The sequence below is a fragment of the Cannabis sativa genome, chromosome 8 (genome assembly GCF_029168945.1).
Source record: "Cannabis sativa cultivar Pink pepper isolate KNU-18-1 chromosome 8, ASM2916894v1, whole genome shotgun sequence".
NCBI classification, from domain to species: Eukaryota; Viridiplantae; Streptophyta; class Magnoliopsida; order Rosales; family Cannabaceae; genus Cannabis; species Cannabis sativa.
The window spans coordinates 41,009,044-41,025,202 of NC_083608.1; the positions used below are offsets into that span (position 1 = coordinate 41,009,044).

The 16,159-nt window shown below is 34.5% G+C and overlaps 4 protein-coding genes across 4 annotated transcripts; 3 read left to right on the forward strand and 1 right to left on the reverse strand.

Moving 5' to 3' along the window:
• The first annotated feature begins 3,926 nt into the window (after positions 1 to 3,926).
• LOC115700883 (septum-promoting GTP-binding protein 1) lies at positions 3,927 to 6,548 on the forward strand. The gene is made up of 6 exons (XM_030628547.2): positions 3,927 to 4,492; positions 4,573 to 4,699; positions 4,807 to 4,903; positions 4,993 to 5,032; positions 5,196 to 5,279; positions 6,025 to 6,548. Exons 1-6 carry the CDS (start codon positions 4,169 to 4,171, stop codon positions 6,187 to 6,189), a joined length of 837 nt encoding a protein of 278 aa, XP_030484407.1. The 5' UTR covers positions 3,927 to 4,168; the 3' UTR covers positions 6,190 to 6,548.
• Positions 6,549 to 6,629: 81 nt separating this feature from the next.
• LOC115700886 (uncharacterized) lies at positions 6,630 to 8,806 on the reverse strand. Its single transcript, XM_030628551.2, has 3 exons — positions 8,592 to 8,806; positions 7,077 to 7,156; positions 6,630 to 6,971 (listed from the first exon to the last, which is right to left on the reverse strand). The coding sequence occupies exons 1-3, from the start codon at positions 8,703 to 8,705 to the stop codon at positions 6,902 to 6,904; spliced, it is 264 nt and encodes an 87-aa protein (XP_030484411.1). The 5' UTR covers positions 8,706 to 8,806; the 3' UTR covers positions 6,630 to 6,901.
• A 121-nt stretch (positions 8,807 to 8,927) lies between these two features.
• Positions 8,928 to 10,211, forward strand: LOC115700885 (uncharacterized). Its single transcript, XM_030628550.2, has 2 exons — positions 8,928 to 9,344; positions 9,790 to 10,211. Exons 1-2 carry the CDS (start codon positions 9,021 to 9,023, stop codon positions 9,967 to 9,969), a joined length of 504 nt encoding a protein of 167 aa, XP_030484410.2. The 5' UTR covers positions 8,928 to 9,020; the 3' UTR covers positions 9,970 to 10,211.
• A 1,570-nt stretch (positions 10,212 to 11,781) lies between these two features.
• LOC115700884 (uncharacterized) lies at positions 11,782 to 13,488 on the forward strand. Its single transcript, XM_030628548.2, has 2 exons — positions 11,782 to 12,380; positions 13,070 to 13,488. The coding sequence occupies exons 1-2, from the start codon at positions 12,057 to 12,059 to the stop codon at positions 13,247 to 13,249; spliced, it is 504 nt and encodes a 167-aa protein (XP_030484408.1). The 5' UTR covers positions 11,782 to 12,056; the 3' UTR covers positions 13,250 to 13,488.
• Positions 13,489 to 16,159: the final 2,671 nt, after the last annotated feature.

A 16,159-nucleotide genomic window follows, 5' to 3' on the forward strand; every position in this document is an offset into this window, starting at 1 on the left:
TTATTTTTATCAAATGCATATAAATTTATATTTAAAAAAAATTAAAAATATATAAAAAAAATAAAATATTATATAAAATATATTTTTACATATTTGTGATTATAATAAACTAGATTATAACATTATCATTATTATTATAATAGATCTTAACAACTCACAATACTTTGAAATTTATAATTTACCAAACACTCAGCTCAATTTTTTTCCACAAATTTGCTACAGCTGTTTTTTCTTAACAGCACAGCTACAATTATTTTTTTCCACAGCACAGCTGTGTCAAACTGACCCTAAATATATTAGCAATGATCAAAGGAGGATAAGAGCCACATGTAAAGGGGAGGATTTGAATGGTTAATTTATGCCACTTAACAACATATAGTTGGATGAATGAAAACATGTGAATAAAAATGATAATGAGAATAGAAATAGAATAAATTCAAATTTAAAACGTATAAAAAATAATAATAATTTTTTTTTTTCATCTTGCCTATTTTAAAATAGAATAGTCATCTACCAAAATGATAAAATAGTTATTCTATTAGAATAACATTTTAATACTTTAAAATACAATCAAACAATAAAATGGAATAAAAATTATTTTCTTTCCATTTCAATCCACTTTGTTACCTCTAACCATATGCCATCTTAATTCAGATGGGACTATATTTATGTGGTATTTGGCTGGTGGAGGTAATAAAATAGAGTAGAAGAAAATAATTTTTATTCTATTTATTTGTTTGGTTGTATTTTAATTTATTATAATGTTATTTTAGAAGATTGACTTTTTCATTATTTTGGTGAAATGACTATTTGTTGAAACTAAAAATTGGCCAACATCGTCTCGCTACATTGACAAGAAAAGTAATAGATGAAAGAAATTAAATAAGAGAGACCACAATTTATAATAGTTCACTCCCTATGTCGCAATGGTAATGGAGTTACGTCTACTTTCGAGTTTTTATTGCTCACAAGAATTACAAGAGAATCAACTAAGGAAAGAACTCATATTTCTAGAGAGAGAAGCTCTGACCTTATAGGGCTTTTACAGAATGTGAAAAATGAGCTAGTGGAGCTCTTCTTTTATAGGCAAGAAAATCGATTAAAATATTAATAAAATAATACAAAAAATATGAAAAATAATTATAGACTAATCTTGACTATTGATGGTGATCTAATGTTTGAAATGACTTCGGATGATAATCATCAATTTTTGAAACTCGAATCGTGTCCATCAAATCGTTTTTAAGTCGTTTACAGACAAAATCACACTTCGACTTGGGGACAATTTTTCGAATTGAAATCTGTGTGAGCTATGTGTAAAAAGATCTAGAAAAGAACTTTCAAATTAACACACTTCAAATTGCATGAATAGGAGTAATATTGGTGAGTTACGACCATTTTACTGAAAGTTGTTTAGCAACCGCCGCCCAGGTTGACGTCCAGTGCTCAGGTTGACATCTTGACGTCAAGGACGTTGTATGAGTGGAAAAATGTGTTAGACTTGTACTTTTTGATGCCTAAGTTTAATCAAATGACAATTGGTGGTAGTTAATAGTACAATAGTTTTGCAGAGGGTGGGTCCATGTTGTCAGACTGAGGTTATTTTTGTCCTTTTCAGTTTCTATGTATTTCTGCAGTGATAGTGGAGTACGTTATATCACGTACCGAGTACATTTATAGTTTATGCATGATATTTAATAACAAAAAGAGTAAAAAATATCAGGTACCTAGTACGTGCCTTTATGTTTTGTAGAACATTGGTTAGAAAAATTTCTTATAACTCATGAAATTATGTGTTGTTATATATTGAGTTTTACATTGGTATATTTATTTTATTTTAATTAGGTTTTAGATTAAAAATGATCATAGAAATATTTTATTTTCACCTTATAAGATTGGTTTTTTTTACCTTAAATAATTTACTGTGTAAGTTTTATACTGTGTACTGTGTTAAGTTTTCATTGTTGTTCTACAGTTGTTTTTTAGTTGTTCCACTGTTGTTTTTAGTTGTTCTGTTTTGTGTTCTACTGTTGTTTTATAAAAACACAGTATTTTTGAAAAAAAAAATTCGCGTGAGTATTTTTATAAAAATAAATCTAAATTTCAGTATTTTTGTAAGTTTCTCTTGTTTTTATTCAAAGAATTACAAATTAATTAAATTTTAAATTAATATTTTCATTAAAATTAATGTGAAATATTTTATGTTGGAAATATTTTGTTTGTGTTTTATTGAGAAGAATAACATTTGTAAAAGAAAAAAAAAATAAAAAGTTGTCAAAATGTGGCCCAAAAACTATAAAAATTGGTATTTTTGAGATCCAATAACAACACAAAAGACAAAAGCTCAAATGGGCCAAAATCCTCTTCCAGCCAACATAGGTGCCACGTGGCACCTTCGGGTTCGTGCGGTAGAAGATCTAGGAGCAACTGCTCCTTTTTCCCCATGCCCGACCCACGCGCGCATGCAGCACACGACGCCGTGTGGTCTGGGCATGTCACGCACGCGCCTGAGGCGCAACTGGGCTTCGTCTGCCCGCTCTACTTAGCTCTCATTTTTCAGCTAATCAAAGGATGACATGTGGCACCGCCTCAATCAAAAAAGACTGATGGTGGTCATGTCAGTTTTTACTTTTTAAAATTTATTAATTTTTTATTACAAAAAGTGAATCGGTTACTAATATATTTAATCCTAAATACCCTTATTCTAGCCAGATCAAATAACTAATCTATTTAAGAGTAAGAGTTCATTAACCGTATATATAAAAAAAATCGTGTCCCTATTTATATATACATAAACAACTTTTCTTTGGGCTATTACGATATACATAGATAATAAAGTGGATGGGTAAGAAATCCCCAGGTCCACTCAATAAAAGCTCACTTAATCAAACACATGCTCAATTTTAAAGCTTTTAATGGCCCTCATATGGTTTTGATTTTGGTTTATGACCACTACTTTTCCAACCTACCATTGAATAATCTTACCCAGTAATACAAAAACTACACTATCCCTCTCTCTTATTGAATTCAAATATAGTAGATACGTAGTTGTAAGCATCAATTATGTCCCACAACACGTCTAATCCCAAGCCATAAATAAAATGGGTTCCACTCCTTTCTAACCCAAATTATTATATATATATCTATATGCATATGTTTTTTTTTTTTTTTTTTTTTAATAACAAAATAATAATTACATGAAAACAAATTAAAATAAGGATAATATCTATGTTTGTATGAAAGAGGTTTTAATAGTTATATTAAATATATAATTATAGTAGTCACATTTATTTTAGTTGTTGAATCATCATTAAATAGTTATGATTAATTTAAAAATTAAATAAAAATAATTAATAAATCACCTATATCTTGATACTAATTTGGTTTTATTAATTTCCTTATAAATAAAAATAAAAAATATTTATAAATATTAATTATAAAAAACATCTTATTAAATATTTGAATTAAAAAATTAATTAAGTAAATAAGTAATTATAATTATTTTGATTCTAATAATAAAAATTTTACTATTAGTAACTTGTTATAGTTACATTTATTTTAATGTATATAACATATTTCAAAATAAATCAATATAATATTCTTTAAGAGATCATTATAACATTTATGGACAATATCAATTTTTTTTAAAGGGCATGGACAATATTCTTAACGTAACGCATACAACACATTAGTGAAAAAAATTCTTACATTTTAAAAATTTCCGGACCAAACAAAAACACACGCATTCGTATATTCTAATGTAACAGATAAGTAGTACGAAATGACGAAAGTACCCCTGATCAAGAGAAAAAAGGGAGTATGCGAAAGCCGGCAATTTCGACAATACATAATCGCGCCTTTATTGACGGTCAACCATCCGTTAAAGGAGTAATATAGATGACAAAAAAGGCCGTTTGGTAACTGAAAATAGAACCCAAAAATAAAACAAAAACAAAAAGAACCCAATATATTTCTAAAAATACCAACACATTTTCCCACAAATTACAAAACTGAGTCTTAACAGAGAAGCTGAGCTTCCCTTCTCCATTTTCATGGCCGCAATTGCAGTGGCCTGATTATTTGTCCCTCTTCTTTCGCAAACGACTTTGATCAGTTTTTTTTTTTTTTTTTTGGTTTCGGGATTAGAGGGGTTTGATTTTTCCAAAATATGGTTCAGTTCTGCCTCAGGCGGAGAATTCAACGGCGTATGATGATTCTGCGGCGGTGCATTCGTCGACTCATGGATCGACTCCTCATGTCTTGCCTTAGAAAAACTGTCCGTTACAGAATGCTTCCTCAAGGCATCGCGTCCTCGCCTTCACCGATTGTTGTGGACGGTACTGATTTCGAATCCACTCAAGCTGTACCGGCGCCGGCGGAAGTACCTGTTTCGACGCCGGTGATCAATCGTAATTATGCAATGGATTCGGATTTAGTCTCCTTGAAGATCAGTCTCTTGGGAGATTCCAATATTGGGAAGACTAGCTTTTTGGTACGCTTTAATTAATAATAATTACGAATAAACTTTATATAATTATCACTTTCATTTTTCTAATTTAATTGATTATTTAGGAAAAATACATGGGTGAGGAGAAAGAAGAGGTAGTTAAACATGAAAATGAGAATGGGTTAAGCTCAATTGATAAGATATTAATCGTTGGAGATGCACGAATTTCCTATTCCATTTGGGAAGTGGGAGGTAATTTTTATTTATTATTCATTATTATTTAATGTAATTTTAGAAAGCTAATTAATAATAAATAGCAAGTGTGATTTAATTTTATTAGTTCTTAAATGGGTGTGTAGGTGATACGAAATACCAGGATCATATGGGAATTGCCTGTAAAGATTCTGTAGCTATTCTGTTCATGTTCGATCTGACAAGTCGGTGTACCTTGAATAGGTATGTATGTTTTTTCTCTTCTTTTTTGCTTAAATTTGTTAGTTAATATAATAGCTTTATCTTATAGTTTTTATACTCAATTATTGTAGTGTCATTGGATGGTATCAACAAGCAAGGAAATGGAACCAGGTAATATGAATATATTGTATATATACTATTACTATATTATCCATAATTATGTACTATATTTTATAAAAGTGGATTCTTTTTCTAATTATCTTTATGGGTTGTGGTTGATATTGCCTAAATGATTTTCTTTTCCCTCTCTTTTATGTTTTGGGGGTTTTCGTAGACGGCAATTCCAGTTTTGATTGGAACAAAGTTCGATGATTTCATCCAACTACCCATAGATTTGCAATGGACAATAGCAAGTCAGGTAAATATCCGAGTCTCTCAATTAAACTATTCGTGACATTTCTTGGCAACAACATGAATTGGTTAGCTGACAAAGATTGATATGGAACAAGTACCACGCAAACTACCAAATCTTCAAATGATTTGAGAATAATTCATGGTTTTACTTCATTTTTTTTCTCTTTCATGTTTGACACACTATAGTGAAAGCTTACCATCAAATAAATTATCAGTATTACTATAAGAGAGGCAAGCACAACTTAGAGGTGGCAATTTATAATTTGTTAGCAATATTCTATAAAAATCATTATATTTAATATTTAATTATACCACTAAATGTTATAAGGTGCTAAGCATGATTTCTCAATTGTACCAATAAAGGGTGCTAAGCATGATTTCTAATATATTATTCATACATCCTTCTTCCTTGAATGTTGAACCCTAAGAATGTTTTATTTGTTATTCAAATTAAATATTGGCCGCAAAAACTGACCACCTGACCTAAGTTTCAAGCAAGATATTTTTAGAGATCTGCCAATAATTTTCTTTCCTTTTAGATTTAACTGTATGATTGGGTCCCTTTCACCAATCGATAAACAACACATAGCCACACAATTTACTGACAGACAGACCAATATGAGGAAAAGAAAAACCTTTGTGATTCATTGTACTATAACACTTCAATCATGCAAAAGATATTAACTAAACATATCAACTTAAGGAAAGATGTGTAAATTTGATTTGGGTTTTGTTTGTGTGTGTAACAGGCAAGATCATATGCGAAGGCATTCAATGCAACGCTGTTCTTTTCAAGTGCAACGTACAACATCAATGTAAACAAGATCTTCAAATTTATCACAGCCAAGATCTTTGACTTGCCATGGACTGTGGAGCGCAATCTCACAATTGGAGAACCAATCATTGATTTCTAGTGTCTTGTTTTTCCTTTTCTTTGTTTTAACTTGTACAGTAAAGTTTTTCCAAGTCCATGGGAAGTTGTAAGGCTTACTACAAGTTAGCTTTCCTTGGATGTTTTGGAGAAAGGCAGAGGCAGAGAGAGAGAGCCCACATCTCCATTCCGGAATAACATTTCGTCCCTCAACACTAGCAAAAAGAAAAAGCTTAAAGAATAAAAGTAAAGAGAAAAGATCGAGCTTTATTTACACTAGTTATACAGGACAAAAAAAAAGTGAAGAAAAAAGCCATATACATTAGCAATTGAATGTTGGAGAACCATATCATTTATCTTACTTTAATTAAACGTATTAGTATATTCTTTTTTTTCTTATCATACTCCCTTTTCCCAATTCAGATTAGTTACTTAAACCATAATCAATTGGGACATCTGTCGAATAAGTGATCATGCGTAAGGTTGACAAAAACATGAGTTTGCTTTTTATAACATGTGCAAGGCCAAATTGCCTCAAAATCAAGAGAAATACCCTGTTTTAATGGTGGCAATCTAGGTTCATATTATTTATATCAGCAAGCTGAATTAAACAACTTCAAAAGGTGATGGTAAGTCTAACTGGTAATCACATTTCACCTCCCCTTCCAATGGTTGAGGTCGAAGAAGGTCCAAATCTCTTATCCCTAATCCAAGAAAATTTAAAAATAGAAAAAACCACACTTCTAAATGCCTTTTCACTCGAGTTTCACCTCTCTTTTGGGAGGATCAAATTCCAAATAGGTATACGGCTCGGTTGGTTCCTCCCTGCAAACAATAAGTACGTTTGATGAACTTGTAGCGACAGAATGAAAATTATGTGTACAGTGAAAATAATAACATCATTTTTAAGGTGAGATAAACCATACATACCCAGGTTTAGAACGCATGCACCGCCAGAAAAGCTTGAAAGGTCCTGGAACTGTCTTGAAAGGATTTCCTTCAAAACAAGCCTACATGACCACACATGCACAATACGATAAGTTTAACTCAAAAGAATGGTGTAAAATAGGCACAATTTTCAGCTGATTTCTCAGAAAATTACAAGCGCCTACTTTTTATAAGGAGTACCTACTGTAAAAGCCTTTTGTGTGAACATCCCTAGAGTATTATGAAGCCTTATATTTGGAGCTCAATTCGACTAAAAGTTTGTAACTTAATAGACAAAGCATGGAAACTTTAGTCTTAGTAATCAATTATAGACCCATCTGAAGTTTTTGGAATACATTCCGACATGTATCTCAATTCTCAAGTATAAAAAAAATTACATTCTAAACAAGAAAAACCCTATGCCCAATTTTGATCTTTTTTTTACAAAAAAATCCTCAATTTTATGGAATATCCATCCATTGCACAAACTGATGCTGTGGAGGGTGTTTACCTAACAACAGCAGATAAGTTAGTGCTTGTCAATAAAGAGAGTGGGGAATTTTTCTTGTGCTCCTCTGCCACCAAGCGAAAGAATCTCCCCTTCATATCATTAAGGAGGAATTCAGGTGCATTCCTGCTGATTCCATGTGAGCTAGGCAGCATCATAATTTTGACTAAACTCCAGTCGAAGAAGCTGCTTCTTCCTAAATCTAAAGTGGATAAAGTAAAAGTAATGTTGTTGGATGCTTCTTTCATTCATGGTTAGGCGGGATAGAGGGACTTTAACCCTCACGATCTTTAGGCAGCAGATGGTAGCTGTTTGCAAGAAGTAACTGACCCTACATGTATCCCCTCTGCACTAGAAGCTTAATAATCAGCTATCCTGGTTGGCTTGTTCTTTTGCAAAGTAAATTATCTGGTCTTAAAAATCTTGGTTCAGTTGGGAGTCTTTGTCCTAAGAAAGGTTCTCCTCACTGGTATTGGTTGCTTCAAAATTCTATGAACTTCTGATTTTAATTTCTATCTTCAGCATTTTTGATGCTGAGTTTCTGCCTACAAAGTTATACGGTAGCTGACTCTGTAGCCAAGTGGTCAAGATCTAGTAAGATCACTGGGTCTTTCGTTATAAGGAATTTGCCACCCGATTGCTTTGGTCTAATGATTAATCTTCTTTTTCTTGCAAATTAAAATAATCTACGATACAACTTAATTCATTTCCAATTTTCTAATTAGCTCCCGAAATAAAAGAGTACAACAATAATTAGAAGCAAAATAAACCTAACAAAATCCTAAATCACCAATGTGGTAGACTAACAAACAATCAAACTCCGGCGATTCACCGATTAAAAATGCATAAACCTATTCGCTAATTGAATCAGTAAATACCTAATCCAATGACAGCAATGCAATGAAATTAGGGCAATGAATAGGATAAATGATTTATCAATATATAGAGTCAAATTCTGCAAAAGGAGGATCTAAAATAGTGGTTGAAGAGGAGGGAGTGGGAGTTCATACCTGGATGACGTCTTCAGCTCTATCATTGCAACGATGGGCTTTGGGCTGACGGTGCTCTCCCTCCGGCGTTCCCCATGGACTATCTCTCCTCGGTACGGGCCTCGTCTCGCTCATTCTTCTTCTTCTTCTTCTCCGAACACAATCTCTCTTTCAGATTTTAGCGACGGGGTTTTAGGTAACAAAATTATATTTTGGGTTTTTTTTTTTGTAAAATTAATCCGAAAAGACAAAACCAACCTTCCATCTTGGTTTTCATAAACGCAGAAGAAAACAGTTGGTAAGGGTAAAACGGGAAATAGACGTTTACAAAATATAACATTTTATTTTTTCTATTAACTAAAAAAAACAGTTAAATCATGGTTCGTCTCAAAGACCTAGTCAACAACAAAACCAGAAAGAGGAGAATTTTGATTTTCAGGGAAAGGAAGAATGGGAGTTTTGGTGAAAGTCACTGATGCGATACTGTTCGTGTTCTTTGTCATTATCGCGCTGGCAGCTCCGTTGATCGACGCGCAGACGTGTCTCCCGACGAGTCTTATCCCAGACTTCTTGGTGGAGCTCACTAGTTGGTATAGCCGTGAGTTCGGCGATTATCTGGTTGACGAGAGGCCTCATTTCTATGTCGGTCTTCTTTGGTTGGAGTTCCTTTTCCAATGGCCTCTCGCTCTCATCAATTTGTACGGTATTTTGAGTGCCAAGTCTTGGTTCAATACCACTTGTTTGATTTATGGCGTCTCAGCGTCTACCGCATTGGTAAAGTTCTCTCTTCACTTTTGGAACTTGGGTTTTCATAATAGTTTTGGTTCGTGAAAATTCTACCACTTGGGTTTGTTTTGAATTTATAATTTAGTACATATCCGTACTCCGTATGAAATTTTCTGCTTGTTTTGTTACGTTTATGTTTATATTCTCGATCAATTTAATACTGAGATGAAGAGAGTGAAGAACGCATACAAAAACATCCCCACGCATTGTTTGGTTATTTATCATAAAGACTTAACTAAGACAAAGTCGTTAAACTATGAAACGCCAAATGTCTGTTATTAGAGTCTAATTGGGTTTGTGTTAAAATCAGAAGTATCCTGTTGTCCTTAACAAATAACAATGCATACTCCGCAGTATTGACTTTTTTCAAGTTATGATGATTGATTAGTCTCATTTTATTGATCTTCTTGGATACTCGGGAAACTCTTTTCAGGCTGCTATTTTATCAGAAATGATAGGGTCCAATAAAGCATCTGATAAGCTCATAATGTTGCACTTGCCTTTCTTGGGGTTTGGTGTCTTAGCGACGCTGCGAGGCCTGCTACCACAATCTGGAAAGGCTTCTCCAACTGTTGGCAAGGGCCCTGCACTGGCTAGGAAAAAGAGAGCTTGAAAAAGAGATTGTATCTGGCTAATAATAAGTGCACTGAAAAGTTTTTGCCTTTTTGGTCCTTTTCTCTCTGCCTTCCATACTTCTGTTGCCTGATTGAGTATATATGTATTCTGATCTTGGTATTGTTGGCATATTTGGAACAAATTCTTATGGTTAAAATTGGTGGTTTCTTGATTGGATAGTTACGAGCTGTATGAATAATGAAAGACATATATGAATGATTTGAGATGGATTTCTCTAAACTAGATTTTATATTCTGATTTCTTTATTTGTATTATTGTGCCTGAGTTTGCTGTCCGTGTTTTGTAGCTCTACCCATAACATTAGAAGGAAATGAGAAATGTTATATGTGTATGCATTGGTATTTCACTCGTGGAATTTTGACATATGGTAATAAGAGATTTATGTTTGTATGCATCCATATTCTCAGTCTTTAGGCATTTTGACATCCGGAGCAGTTATGAAAACTAATCAATAATTATTGGTTATCTATATATATGTAGATTGAAGAGGAGCTTGTTGATCCATAAATATATTGTAGCTAAAGTACATCAACAGAAAAAGAAGAATAGAAGAATTTAGTTTCCTTGCTATTCTAGCTGTCATTCAAATGTCAAACATGTTGAGAAACTTGTGGATGCAACGCCCTTCCTCTTATCCTAGTAGAGCTTTCATTTCTTTGTGGGATCTGTTTGGTCTCAAGCTTCTTTTTCTGAGGCGGCTGGATCCCAAGTGTTGGTTCAAGACCACTGGCTTGATTAATGATTACAGCTTCTCTGTCTAAATGGCCATGGTATAGTATTTTTTTCACCCTGTGCTAATGAAGTTTTGGATTCTTTTTCAGATAATAATCTTTGTTATGAATCTCTGGTTGGTTTATGTTTGTTCTAGATTTGGATTGGCAAAGGACGAGCATAATAGGTGGGGTTGAAGAAAGCCTTAAAAACACAGCCTTGTTTGTTTCTTAGTCTCATGATTGAGTTTATGAATAACATTGTTTTTATGTAACAACATTGTTTTGGTACTTTGTCAGTTTAATTCTTAAGAATTAAGATCTATTTTCATCTATAATTTTCTTTGTAATTCAATGTTGTAATGCGACATTCCATAGTTTTGGTTATTATTACATTTATTTACAATGTTGAATTTGAGTTACTTTTAACAACCAAAAGTATATGATAAAATTTCCAACCTTGCCAAGATAAAAGATTCATTCTTTGTTGTAAAGTAAATATTTTCTTTTGTTGTTGTCATAGAGTTTTTATGCAAATTACAGTTAGGAAAACAAGATTTCAAGTTAAGCACAACATGAAAACCTTTGGCCACTCGCCAGTCTTGACAGTCAAAGAAAAAGTCAAAATTATCCCATTCAAGTTCTTGAGCCCACTGTAGGGCCATTTTCATAGCCTCAAGCTCTGCCTCTAGAGCAGAATCTGAATTAATGCTGCTAACCCAGCCAGCATTGCCTTCCATGAACGCTGCATCCGCCATCAGCCACTTCTGGAAGGTCCTATCATTGTGATGAACTTGCTGCATGGCATGCTGCTCTGCTTACTCTATCATCATTTCTTTCTACACCAGAAAACTCTTTTTTTGAACTCAATATATCTATCATCCACAAGGTCCAATAAAATGTCCGTGGACCATACTCTTCCATCTCTGAGAATGGAGTTCTTGTACCTCCAAATAACTTAGAAAACAAGAGGCAGTATAAGGTGGGAAATCCTTGATGAGTGCCAAGGAGAGATTTCGTTGTCATAGAGTTAATATAACTCTTTAAATTGTATTTTAATATGAATTTTAGGCGATTTCATTTATTATTATTATTATTATTATTATTTTTTCATTTGTAATTAAGAAGTCCTAAAATTGGACAGTGCATTAACGAGTATTAAGGAATAGAGTTTGCAAAGGTTAAAACAGTAAATAGAAGAGGCGACTATCTAGCACGTACAGAAATCCAAGATCTAAAATTTGATTTAATTATATTATTTGATATGGTTGATTGGTAAGAGAAAGGAGTATTAAAGAAGTGTGAAGCCACATTCTTTTACAGAGAAGAAGAAAAAACGTGTTGATTTGCAAAAATGGGTGTTTTGGTGAAGCTGATTGATGCGATTATGTTCATGTTTTTAACAGTGATAGCTATAGGAGCTCCGTTAATCGATTCGCAGACGATTTTTCCGGCGAGTTTGTTCCCGGAAGTGTTAATCAACCTGAAGAAGTGGTATGCTCACGAGTACGGTGACTATCTTTTCACAGAGAAGCCCCATTTCTTTGTTGGTCTAGTTTGGCTCCAGCTCCTCTTTCAATGGCCGCTTTCTCTTCTCAATATGTACGCTATTTTGGCTTCCAAGTCTTGGTTCCCCACTACCTCCTTGATCTATGGCGTCTCCATCTTAACCTCCACGGTAAAGTTTCTTCTTCTTTTGAATGATTTATATTCGCTTTTATTGCTTAATTTGTTTTCGATTGGTGAAATCTACGATCTGGGCTTGGATCAGATTTTGAATTTGATTCCTTTTTCAATGGCTTAAATATCAAAATTTTGGTGATTGGTAGAATTTGACACGTTTCACGTTGAAGTGAATAAAACCCATAAATGTGTTCGTGTTCCATTTTGTGGTAATAGGGATACAATAATGGAAATAGATCCGTACAATGTATGAACTTTTTGTTGTTGCTCTGCTTATTATGTTGTGTTGTTATTATCCCATATGAATTAACATGTCTCATGCTTGTGATGGCTTTGACTTTTTAGATGCTGATCTTCAAATGATTATTAAGGCTCCATTTTTCCTGAAAACAAGTTATTATAATTTACCAAGTTCAATCATATTTTGCCTTTTTTTTTTCTACGTTCTTTTTTTGCTCCTCCATTCTGGCCAAGAGTAGCTAGCTAATCCCAATATCCACCCAATAATATCATATTACCTCTCCTTTTACTAAGCTTGAATTTCCAATGCATTTGGTTGCACTGATGATGGTGGAGCACAAGATGCTTGACTTTCCTCTTAACTTAGAGTAACTTGGTGTAATTTGAAAGTATCACTTTTTTGTTTTTCTTTCTTGAACTTGTTTGTGAACTTTTTGTTTTCAGGTTGCTATATTATCAGAAATGGTAAGGTCTGGGAAAGCATCCGATAAGCTGCTAATGATGTACTGGCCTTTCTTTGGATTTGCAATATTGGCGACCCTGCGTGGTCTACTACCACATTCTGGCAAGACTCCATCAACTGCTGCAAAGAAACATGCATTGCCTAGGAAAAAGAGGGTTTGAGATTGATAGCGGTCTAGCTTTACTAACTAGTGGAGTAAAGTTTGTTCTAATTGTTGCCATTGTTGTTTCTAGTGCTCCAGATTGTGACCTCTAGTTTATTGAGTTAAGAAATATTGCAATTTGGTTGATTAATTGATGAAGATAGGTGATCCCTTTTTATGGTCAAAATTTTGTTGATCTTTCATTGTATGAACTCAACCTCACAAAATAAATAAGGAAGTGGAGATGAATTCCTTTAATCTGAATTTCTTTAACTAATTCGAAATTAATACTGCAGTTACTTCACTGTGTTTACTGCCAAGTTTGGCTGTATGATTATTATAGTTTGCATTGAAGGTTTATTTGTGCACAATTAAGTTATATAATTCTTACTCTAGAAGGGAGATTGAAGAGGAAAGAACTGTCGTTTTTTATTGTGATTGCATGATGTTAGGGTTAGTTAGGGATGCCTACAGGATATTTCAGAGTTAGGTATGCTTGAGGTGTTCTTGCATCACGAAGAGCTCAGGCCTCTCAAACATCTGAGGCACTTGTTAGAATGTTTTGTTATAAGTTGACTGGAGCCTATCACATGATTTAGCAATACTTTGATCCAATTCCAAGTACAGGGCTAATTTTGTCCTAGAAGGGGTTTTTTTGTCATTAAGAGTTTTGGATTTCTTTGCTGTCTATTTCCTATTGTTTTCTCTCAAATCGTTTAGCATGACTTCAAGAGAGGAGGATAACATCGATCCCAGTATTCAGAACACTTCACTGGGGACGGACTTGGATGGTAGTGGGGTTTCTCCCCCTGTTGACCCTCAGCTTCATCTTGAAGAGGTAGTAATGGAAGAGGAGGAAGAAGACTTCGATGTCGAGATAATTGAAGGTAATGATGTGGAAAATGCTAGCCAACAGTTCATGGATTCTATGACTATTGAACATGAACCTGACTTTGAACTAAGTGTTGATATTGTTAGGAAAGGTGTTCCTAAAGGTAGAATTAAAGAGATTTTGGAAGGTATTTGGGAGCTAAAAGGCAAGTGGAGGATGAAAATAATGCTAGAACAGGAAAGAGTTTAGGGTGTTTTCTTTGACAATCAAGAGGATAAGAAGTTCGTTCTAAAGAAGCGACCTTGGCTAGTTAATGACGCACTTTTGAACATTCATGATTGGCAAAAAGATGGAGATTGACAAACGGTTAATATGGCAAGGCGAGATTTTGGTTGGAGGCCTACGGACTGTCGAAGTCGAATCTGACCTTGAAAAATACTGATATAGTGGCCAAGAAAGTAGGTATTTATATGACTTTGATCAAGCTTCCCGTGTCGCAATATAAATACCACAAACTCCCAGCTATTTGCTTCAACTTTGGTTATTTGGCTCATACTTATTCAAAGTGCGAGAGACCCACTAAATATGCGTATCCACCCATTAGGAAAGCAGTTCCTCTGTATGGAGCCTGGATTAAGGTTGGTGTGCCCATTCGCAACTGCTTCGATCCAAAAATCTCGCTGATGCAGAAACAGAAACTAGAGGACTTACATGGGTTGGAAGCTCCGACATCCAATAATATTGATAAGGGTAAAAGGGTAATCACCTCGTTTGATGGTGACGTTCCAAGGAGTCCAGGACAAGGGACAGCTAGAAAGTGTGTCGTTGGTAGTGGCAGCAGCGGGCTGGGAGAAGCTCCCTCTTTTGGGAATGGAAAGAGGGAGCAGAGAAGAATGCGAGAACCTATTCGTATTGGTTCCCGTTCTTTGGAAAAGCTAGGTATGATGCATAGGAGACCAGTGGGTATATTTCTTTGAAATCTTATGACACATATTCATAATAAGGTACGTGATGATGGGTGATAATGAGTTTTACGGGACATTGGTCCCACTAGTCGCCAAATAGTGGAGATACCCCATGAAGAAGTGTGTAAGTCAAGAAAGCCTCATCGATTTCCTGAGTCTACTATTGTTAATTGGCCCATTAATAAGGATCTAGTGGAGGTTGTTAATGGGGTCTTGGATCCAGCCCATATTACCCCTGACAAGGTCCAAAGAGTTATTTCTTGTAATGATAATGAATTGTCCATTACAGGTCCAAAGAGTTATTGCTTGTAATGATAATGAATTGTCCATTACAGGACAAAGCCTATCGGGGAAAAAGAAGAGCAAGGTTATTGATTGGATCATTCCTGCTCAGTAGTCTTATTACAGAAGAGACAAATAATTATAATTCTACTGTTTCTCTTCCACCTCTTAAAGTCACCACATTTTCTTTGGGAAGGGCAGAAAATGGGGGTGGTAGCTCGTCTGCGAAGAGAAGACAAGGGAAAAGGTAGATAGGAAGCTTGGGGAAGAAAAAGATTAGTGGTAAGGGATCTCAAGTCAAAGGGGGTCACGGTTCGGTCAATCTTGGAAGACGGTGAGGATGCAGGGGAAATTAATGCTATCACATAGGATCTTCAGTTGGTGGAGGTTGCTATTGAACAAGTTCAAAATTTTCAAATGGGCGAGGAGGCGATCCTTATCAAGTCTCCCTCCCCCAATGAGGTTTCTTTCGTCGAATTTTTGGGGTGTTCATAGAACATTAGAACCCTGATAGCCCGAGCTCTACAAGCTTGGGTTAGAAGGTACAAAACAGATTATATTTTCTTGATAGAAACTAAAACTAACAAGGAAAGGATGAAGAGTACAGCGAAAGCTACTGGGTTTCAAAATTCTTATACTATTGTCGCGGTTGGTCTTGCGGGTGGTGTATTGTTACTTAGGAATAATGATATTTGACTTAATGTTATTAAGGTAGATTAGGGAGTTGTTGAAGTGGCTGTTTGGGACCTTGAGACGAATATCAATTAGGTTTCGTTTGTAATCTATGGCAACGTATGATGCAGAGAGGAAGGAGTTTTAGAAGTCTCTCACTGATCAGGTTTTGGAGAGT

Bases quoted from the DNA above. Each gene is read 5' to 3' on its own strand.
- LOC115700883 (XM_030628547.2), top strand. From the start codon at position 4,169: ATGGTTCAGTTCTGCCTCAGGCGGAGAATTCAACGGCGTATGATGATT. The intron at 4,904-4,992 runs GTATGTATGTTT...CAATTATTGTAG, and splicing joins AGTCGGTGTACCTTGAATAG to TGTCATTGGATGGTATCAAC. The intron at 5,033-5,195 runs GTAATATGAATA...GGGTTTTCGTAG, and splicing joins AAGCAAGGAAATGGAACCAG to ACGGCAATTCCAGTTTTGAT.
- LOC115700886 (XM_030628551.2), bottom strand. From the start codon at position 8,705: ATGAGCGAGACGAGGCCCGTACCGAGGAGAGATAGTCCATGGGGAACG. The intron at 7,157-8,591 runs GTATGAACTCCC...GTGGTCATGTAG, and splicing joins GAGCTGAAGACGTCATCCAG to GCTTGTTTTGAAGGAAATCC. The intron at 6,972-7,076 runs GTATGTATGGTT...TATTGTTTGCAG, and splicing joins TGCATGCGTTCTAAACCTGG to GGAGGAACCAACCGAGCCGT.
- LOC115700885 (XM_030628550.2), top strand. From the start codon at position 9,021: ATGGGAGTTTTGGTGAAAGTCACTGATGCGATACTGTTCGTGTTCTTT. The intron at 9,345-9,789 runs GTAAAGTTCTCT...AACTCTTTTCAG, and splicing joins TCTCAGCGTCTACCGCATTG to GCTGCTATTTTATCAGAAAT.
- LOC115700884 (XM_030628548.2), top strand. From the start codon at position 12,057: ATGGGTGTTTTGGTGAAGCTGATTGATGCGATTATGTTCATGTTTTTA. The intron at 12,381-13,069 runs GTAAAGTTTCTT...TTTTGTTTTCAG, and splicing joins TCTCCATCTTAACCTCCACG to GTTGCTATATTATCAGAAAT.